Raw genomic sequence first — 8,427 nt, forward strand, 5'->3', positions numbered from 1 at the left:
GCACTGCATTGGATCCGCGTACCCACAAGAGCATAAGACAGCTCCGGCTCCCTGCCTGCCATCCGGGAACAGCATGCATGCAGCCAGCCATCCGTCCAGAAGTGACCTTTTTTAAGGTGTTCTTGCTCTGGTGAGGGGGGCAGAGGGCTCATTAAAATTATCTCTATTCTTCTTCACGGGCTACGCAATCAGAAGCAGAGATCTCTCATCTATTTGCATTTGTACAATGAGCACATTACCGAAATAGCACCTCTGACATTTTTATCACCCCAGCAATTCTTTCAGGGTTTGTTTTTCCTTAGAAAATTCAGGCCACGGTCTTCTTAACACCGGACCTTCCAACACCGGGTTAAACAGGTACTCGAGGCCCCTCTCTGTGTCCAGAGCACTGACAAAACTGCCCGGCGCAGCAGGAGCGCCCCAAGGCCCGTCACGGGCCGGCCGAGCACTCCTTCCATAACCCACCACCCCATGCCGACCGCCGCCGGCCTTCCGGGTCTTCTCGCCCGCCTCTGGCCGCGCGGCTGTCCGGGGCCCGGCTGTTCACACCGCGGCGGGGGCCGGGCCCGGGGCAGGCCGAGGGCCAGGTCCGAGCCGCGAGCCGGGGCCGGGCCGGGCCGGGCCGCCCGGGGGCGCTGCGGCGGCGGGCGGGCGATGCGCCGGGCCATGGCGGTGTTCGTGACGCGGCGGATCCCGGCCGAGGGGCTGCGGGTCCTGGCGGAGGCCGGCGGGTGAGCGCGGCGGGCCGTGCCGTGCCGGGCCGTGCCGTGCCGGGCCGTGCCGTGCCGGGCGGCGGCAGCCCCGTGAGCTCGGCACCTGACGGCCGTGTCCTCCGCAGGTGCCGCGTCCAGCAGTGGGACTCGGAGGAGCCCGTCCCGCGGCCGCAGCTGCTGGCGGGGGTGGCGGGGAAGCAGGGGCTGCTCTGCCTGCTCTCCGACCGCATCGACCGCGAGGTGCTGGACGCCGCGGGTGGGTGCGGGCGGCCCGGCGCGGGGCCGGGCCGGGGGGCGAGGCGCGCCGGGGGCGGCGGGGGGCGGCTCTGACATGGTGTCTTGCAGGGCCCAGCCTGAAAGTCATCAGCACCATGTCCGTGGGCTTCGACCACCTCGCCTTGGATGAAATTAAAAAGCGGTAACCTTTGCTCCCGGCCTGCGCGCTCCTAAACGCGGGGGGGGAGGCCTCTCATCGCTGTCGGTAAATGCGTGACTATGAAGGGTGGGGTGGAAGCAGGGGTCCGGCTGGAAGGAAGGAGGCAGAGACAGACGATGAACCTCAGAGCTCGTCCTCCACCCAACACGGCGATCCACAGGATGATTCAGCGTGGACCTCGGGGGTGGATTTTCACAGAGGTCGGTGCTGGAAGGGGTTTGTGAAGCACACTGCCTTTGTACTGGGGAAGCGTCCCAGTCAGAGGGGTCTTAGAATGAAGGGGTGACGAGGGGTCAAAAGGGATGTCCTTCCTTGCATGGTACCATAAACACCTAGGAAGGAGTTACATCAGCAGCTATCCCAGCAATTTACAGGTAGCACGCAAAAGTCAGCACTGCTGGTCCTGGAGACCTGAGCGCTGTGCTTTCCTTTCAGAGGGATCCGTGTTGGATACACCCCCGATGTCCTGACCGATGCCACTGCAGAGCTCTCCGTGGCTTTGCTTCTGGCTACGTGCCGCCGGCTGCCGGAGGCAATAGAGCAGGTGAAGAAGTGAGTATTTGCAGCTGTGTGCTAGAGCAAGGGCTGGCTTCTGAGTCCACCAGCCCCAGAGTCAAACATTGCAGGAGCTGGACAAAGTGAAAAAAAAATCCCAGCGCTGGACAAATGAAATGGGGCTGAAGCTAGAGTGTCACCAAGCTAGTGGAAAATCTTGCTGGTTAGTGTGGACTCCACTGCAGTCCTGTGATTTTTTGGAGGCATGTTATTCAAGGGCTGCAAAAGGGACAGAAGTCTCTTCTGAACACCCCTGTGCGTGCTGTAGATAGAGGATCAGGGGTGAGAACTACTGAATCAGCTCTGGACCCCTTGAGATCTGGCCAGAGTTCACTGGTCCAAGGCTATGCTTAGTAGCATGCTAAGTTCGACCAGTTCTGAGGCAGCTGTTGCATACCCAAGGTTTGAGCAGAGTCATGCAGGAGACCACAGAGTTAGCTTGAAGCAGGAACCTCTGGCTATAAGATCATCCGGAGGGGCTAGCCTGCTGCAGTGCTTATGGTTTGTGGTGTACTTGCCACAGTGCTGGGCTAGGCTGTGTAGGCTTTATGCTGCTGTTTTCTTAACGTTTCCACCTGACTCTTTCTGCTAGTGGTGGCTGGACAACATGGAAGCCTTTGTGGATGTGTGGCTATGGTCTGTCTAATAGTACGGTGGGCATCATAGGTCTGGGAAGAATAGGTAAGTGCATGTCACGTGCAAGATTTGTGTGCCTCTGCTGGTGGCAGGGTGCTTTCGGTTTTGTCCCGTGCTCACTTATTGAAAATCTAGTAGAGCAACCAGAAGGGCCCAGTAGAGCTTCTCTGAGTGGTGATCTTGACCCATCAGGCTTAGACCTTAAAGTTTTAATTATTCACGTACATCCACTGTACCTGAATGCCACAGCAAACTGGACATTGTCCCCTTGGTTTTCACTTAAACAAATACCCTTGACAAAGTCCAGGACAATGTGCTTTTCATCTGATCAGTTGTTGACTTTGTCAGCTGATGGCTATTTCTTTCCTCGCTTTTTGGTTTGCTCTCTAGGGTAGCTTCAGGTTTCTTATCCCGTGGCTGAGAGTTCATTCCTGCTCCCTTGAGGAGCAGCAGAAGACATATACCACTCACCCCACTGGGAAATGAGCCTCACAGGAGCAATCCCAACCAGGAATGCCACAGCAGCCCTTTAGCAAGATGTATATTCTTTCCTTCCAGCTAAACCACATGCATGCTTGCCAACAGATGCATAGGATGGAGCAGCAGCGAGGCTTGTGTGACCCCTGTGGCCAGGTGCTAGTCACTGTGCTGTGTGCCCCTCTGCAGGCATCAGCACAGCAGGTAGAAGGTCTTCTCTTTCATTTCTAGGACAGGCAGTTGCCCGCCGTCTAAAGCCATTTGGGGTCAAGAACTTTTTGTACACTGGAAGTCACCCAAAACCAGAGAGTGCTGCAGAGTTTCAAGCCAAGTTTGGTAAGAAATACAAATGAAATGAGAGAAACAGTGAGTCTTCACTTGTGGGGTAGAAAGCAGCAAAGCTGTGCTGGCCTTAGGAGAGGCCACCTGGAGTGGGTGAGTCATGAGGGAGCAGAGGTGTTGAGTAGGGTATTCAGTACAGCTGGGCTGAACAGGTACAAAGGCACCAAAAGGAGCTGTTGGTGAATTCCGAATGTTTCTTGCATGGTAGCATTGGATGGAAGAGAGGGAAAACAGACTCCTTTGACCCAGATGGTTTCAGATAGCAGGTTTGCTTGACACATTTAGGCTTTACCTGACAAACCAAGATAATAGTGGGCTATGGGTTTTTATTTTGTTTTGTCCTAACCCTATATCTGTCTGCTTATAATTTCCAGTTGGTTTCACTCTTAAAATCAAGTGAAAGGTAGCTGTGCTATGGGAGGGGACAGTGGCAGCTGCTCCTGTGAGGGTAAACAGTGGGAAGGGTCTTGTTAACCCAGTGAGATACCTTAAAGTCCCACAACGGGGCAGAAGCAGGGAGGAGGGGAGGGGATGGGACTGACTGGAGGTTATTGCTGATAGTAGATGTTGGGTGCTGGAAACAAACACGGGCTTTAACCTTCTGCTTTAAAATGAATGTCATAATCCAACAAAGCCTAGCAATATTTCTTAGTTAGTAAACAGTACTTCTCTGCAGGCCTGTTGGAGTCCTGAGTCTTGCATCCAGTGCTAATTTTTCAGTCCAAAGCCAGTACATTTCCAGTTTGTGTTTTTTTTGCACAGTCATTGCTAGTCCCTTGTGTTTTCCTCTACTCAGGTCCAGGAGTGCAAATGGCAAGAGTTACATCTGTAGGTAATGTAGGGAGAGATTTAATGTTGGTATGACCTGTCACTGCAGTATTTTGCTATCTAAACATGAAATACATTCTAGAGCCTCCTTTTGGCCAGATGACCAAAACATTGCTAGATTTCCCTTTGGATTGATTATAATTTAAAAGTGAAACAAAACACTACAATAGTATCTGTAGGTATGTGTCTCTGTGTAGTTTGTTTGATGTTTGCCCATCCTTGTGTCTCTCCTTCTGTGGAGAAAGGTTGACAACGTTTTTCCAAGGCAAAACTTGCTTGCTTGGTGATTCTTGTGAATTAGGAGGGTGGCTGAGAGATCCTGGTGAAGCCTCTGACAAGAGCTGTGACCTTTGTTTCTCCACTCAGTCCCACTCACGAGGCTGGCTGAAGAGTCAGACTTTGTTGTTGTGACATGTGCTCTGACTCCTGACACCCAGGGAATGTGCAACAAGGATTTCTTCAGCAGAATGAAGAAGACCTCTGTGTTCATCAACACAAGCAGGTAACAGTATCCCAGTCTCCTGCATGGGCATCGTGACCCTGGCACCCTGCTGACAGCTGTGGCTGCAGAGGGATCCCATCAGCGGTGAGATGTGCTTTGCCTGGGAGTCTATGCAGGATGTGAAATCATCATGACTGCAGCCACAGGAACAGTTTGTCCACGCTGTGGCCTGCTCCCTCCATCTCAAGGTTTCTTGGGATCCATCCAGAGTCAGGATAAGTTGCTTAGGGGGCTACAGCTTTTGTCTCCTGCCCAGGGCCCTGTGTCTGGCCCTGGGGGGGGTGGAAGACCCCAGGGTCTTGTTCGACCACTTCGGAGCGGTGTGAGCCCATCTCTCTGCTTTTCCCAGGGGGGCTGTGGTGAACCAGGAGGACCTGTATGATGCGTTAGTCAGTGGCCAAATTGCAGCTGCAGGCCTGGATGTCACAACGCCAGAGCCGCTGCCCACTGACCACCCTCTGCTTTCCCTCAAGAACTGCGGTAAGTTGCTGTGTCTGCAGCTGGGGCTTCCCCTGTCGCTCTCCTGGCCACCTGCTGCGTGGAGCACCACCTCTGCTTAAGGCAAGGGACCTGCTAGTTGATTTCAGAAGGATTTTCTGCCCGTGCGAGCTTGAAAATGGTGAACAAGAACTGAAATGTCTTTCACAGGCAGGAAAATCATGTGTTTAAGCAAATTGTAGGTAGCCATTTCGTAGTGTGGGGAGCTGTTAAAGGGAAAGACCTTATTAATGTGATATAAAACAAGTATAAGTGATATTTTAATACTCCAGAAAGCAGTTGAGATTGGCTTGTCTTATAATGTCTTCCTGATAGATCTGCATTCAAAGAACTGAGACATGAGGTGAAATTCAGAAAGGGGTTTGATATTGGCATGTGCTGGAATGTGAAACCTCTGGCTGTGCCAAGTTCTGGTATTCTGTAAGTTCCTGGGCATAGATTTCTGTAAGATAAACTTCCCGTGTAGCTAAAAAGCTTGGTGCTGAGTCTGCCTAGAGGAGTCTGAGCCTTGGGAATGCTCCAGCAGGGCTGACTGTCTAGCCCATCCACTATGAGTTTGGGCTGCAAGGTGTAGGCTCAGCAGCGTGCACAGGAGCACAGTTAATTAAGTGCCGAGTTGTCTGATGTATGTCAGCAAACCAGAGAGCCCCCAGCTGAAGAAGCCAGTAAGAGCTTGTGCTGTGGGGATGAGCAGAGGCTTCTTTGCAGGAACACCTGAAAACAGGGACAATCACTTATCACTATTAACTTCACCAGTGCTTTCCTGAGAGCTGCCATGCTGGGCAGGGTGCTGTTTTAGTGCAGCAGCCCCTGGGCTACAGGATGTTAGTGGCCCTCAGCATTTTCCTAGGATATCCTTGTCAGAGAAGGAGCTGGCTATGCTGGGGGCTGTTTCCGGTGTCCTTTAAGCCCTTCCATGCAGCTCTGTCCTTGCAGGCACCACAGGCTAGCGAGTAGCCTGAGAGAAGTTAGGGACAGCCTTTGGCGTGTTCACTGGCTTCCCTTGTGTGGCCTTCAGTGATTGCTGAGCCCTTCCCCTGTGCTTTCCTTTGGTAGCTTTCCTCTGCTTCTTCAGACAGGGAAGCACATCGATCAGATTGGTTACTGAGAGGGACTGCTCTCAGGTAGAAGCAAGGTAGACTTGCTTGTAAACGAAGAGGCAGAGATGGAACACAGAGGAAATGCTGGTTTCTGGGCAAAAAGTAACTACGGTTGTCCACAGCTTCATTGCTGTTAACTTGTCAGGGTTATTCCTACCTGGCTGCCTCTGCTTCACCTGGGCAATTTGCCCTGCTCTGGAGCCAGCAGGCAACTCTGGAGCCAAGGTCCTCTTGCATACCTGAGTGCTTTGGTTGATGAAGCTGCAAACCAAGGGTGAAACCTGGTGCCCTGCCTTCATCTGAAGGGGCAAAATCCAGTGTGATGGTGTAGGAGGCGGCAGAGTGTTCTCTGCCATGGAAGGATGTTTTTTTGGGTAAGGAAAAATCTGTTCTGTGGAAAAAATAAAAATAAACAAAATGTTGGAAGGTCAGGGTGAAAATGTGGACTTGCCCATGACTGGTTGTCCATTTCTGAAACAGAAGTTCATAGCTGTTGCTTTGATTGTCATTTTATTAAACACTATTTTGCTGTGTTTTGTTTAGATCCCATAGTAGGTAATGTGAGAAATGATAAAAGCAGAGAAATATTTCTGGAAATATTTTTGGTACTTCAGAGACCTTAGAGCTTTGGAATAACACCAACCAAGACAAAAATAAATACATTTTGTTGTGTTTTTTAAGTGGAAATGAGGCTTTGATTCTGAAACTATTGACAGATTTCACCCAAAACTGCCAAATAATTTTAGCAGTTGGAAAAACACGGGATAAGTAGAGGAGGAAGTGTTGACATTGCTTCCACAGCAGAGAACTCACGTATGGTTCTTGATTGTGAACGAAAGGACCTACATGTCCCCACAGTTTGCATTACAACCTTCCCCCCCACCCCTCCTCCCGAAGTCAGCTCCATGTCAAGTATTTGGGCTTCTGCACTTCCCATAGGTGTTGTGTATTATAAAGTTAACAGAGACTGCAGTGCAGGCGTTTCACCGTACCTTGGGCAAGTACTCATTCATTACTAATGTAACTGTATACTGTTAAAGCAGCATTGGCTTATTTCTTTGCATTGCATAAAAGGAGTGGGTTGCACTTTGTGGGTGACAAAGCGGAGGCACAGGCTGCCCAGAGAGGCCGTGAGGTCTCCTCCTTGGAGATCTCCAAAAGCCGCCTGGACATGGTGCTGGGCACCCTGCTCTGTGTGGCCCTGATAGAGCAGGGATTGGGCCAGATGGACCCAGGGGTCCCTGCCAACCTCAGCTAATCTGGGATTCTGTGAACTTTGTCAGACAGGTAGATAAAAATCCCTGCCTTTACGGCACTATAACTCTGCAGATTCTGTAGGGGCTGTTTGCCTGCACCGAGGAGTCTGTAAAACAAATTTTTTTCTGAACAATTTTTTTGGCTTTTGCTCCAGTATGGATTGGTTCTTTCCTGTAGGTGAGTGGAACTTCCTACAGGTGTGTGGTAATGAGACCACAGTGTGAGAATTTCACTGCATGTTTCTCTGTCAAAGGAATGTTTGTTTCACATCTACCACTGACTCTGTCCATGCAGGAAGTACCAAGCCTGAATGTAGAAAGGAGGACCCACTCTTGACTGCCTGTCTTCACAAATAGCTTAGTTAGTTAGTTATCAGATGTGCTTGGCAGCAGTGTGTTTTGTGTCAGCTCCTTGCAGAGAGGCAGCTAAGGGAAGACAATGTGTTTGCCTACCCCATGGGAAGACCCCTGGGAGGGCTGGGGCAAAGGAAAGTGGTACGAGGTCAGTAAGCATAAGAAATCACACAGTAACCTTTCCTGTCTGTGCAGTGATTCTGCCACATGTTGGGAGTGCCACCTATGCCACCCGGACCACCATGTCGGTGCTGGCTGCTGACAACCTGCTGGCCGGTCTGCGGGGGGAGCGCATGCCCCATGAGCTGCTGCTGTGATGGCCCAGAGCCAGCCACCTCTGTGGGGTCACTGTGCAGGACGCGGCATCGCCCTCCAGCCTGGAGAAGCTTGAAAGATGGGTCTGGTGCCTCTTCTCTGCAGCTAATGCGTCAATGATAACCACAGTGAGAGAATTGTAGCTATTAAACCGTAGCTATTAAAGAGAAGCAGTGACTGTGGTGTGTCTTTTTTCACACAGGAAGGGGATTCCTCCACACATGTTGTTGTCACGTTTGTAAAGTGGGGAATATAAAATTCTGGCTCTTTGGGTCAGTTTGAGAGGGCCAGGCAGTTCTGTGCTTGAGCTCCAAGCTCTCATCCAGAAACAGGAAAGAGAGGTTATTAGGCAATAGGCAGAGGCCCACTGCTGCCATCAAGGGAGCTGCTTCCAGCTCATTGCCAAGCATGCATT

At 51.4% G+C, this 8,427-nt stretch overlaps 1 protein-coding gene across 2 annotated transcripts; it reads left to right on the top strand.

The window, feature by feature from the left end:
• Positions 1-619: 619 nt before the first annotated feature.
• GRHPR (glyoxylate and hydroxypyruvate reductase) lies at positions 620-8,182 on the top strand. Of its 2 annotated transcripts, XM_040541419.1 has the most exons (9): positions 620-731; positions 839-969; positions 1,059-1,131; positions 1,585-1,701; positions 2,297-2,385; positions 3,049-3,153; positions 4,354-4,489; positions 4,839-4,969; positions 7,893-8,182. In XM_040541419.1, exons 1-9 carry the CDS (start codon positions 655-657, stop codon positions 8,012-8,014), a joined length of 981 nt encoding a protein of 326 aa, XP_040397353.1. In that variant the 5' UTR covers positions 620-654; the 3' UTR covers positions 8,015-8,182. The 2 variants fall into 2 exon arrangements, with proteins under 2 accessions (XP_040397353.1, XP_040397354.1); XM_040541420.1 differs by lacking the exon at positions 3,049-3,153.
• The last annotated feature ends 245 nt before the right edge of the window (positions 8,183-8,427 follow it).

Source organism: Cygnus olor, chromosome Z (genome assembly GCF_009769625.2).
Source record: "Cygnus olor isolate bCygOlo1 chromosome Z, bCygOlo1.pri.v2, whole genome shotgun sequence".
NCBI classification, from domain to species: domain Eukaryota; kingdom Metazoa; phylum Chordata; class Aves; order Anseriformes; family Anatidae; genus Cygnus; species Cygnus olor.

Bases quoted from the DNA above. Each gene is read 5' to 3' on its own strand.
- GRHPR (XM_040541419.1), top strand. From the start codon at position 655: ATGCGCCGGGCCATGGCGGTGTTCGTGACGCGGCGGATCCCGGCCGAG. The intron at 970-1,058 runs GTGGGTGCGGGC...GGTGTCTTGCAG, and splicing joins CGAGGTGCTGGACGCCGCGG to GGCCCAGCCTGAAAGTCATC. The intron at 1,132-1,584 runs GTAACCTTTGCT...CTTTCCTTTCAG, and splicing joins TTGGATGAAATTAAAAAGCG to AGGGATCCGTGTTGGATACA.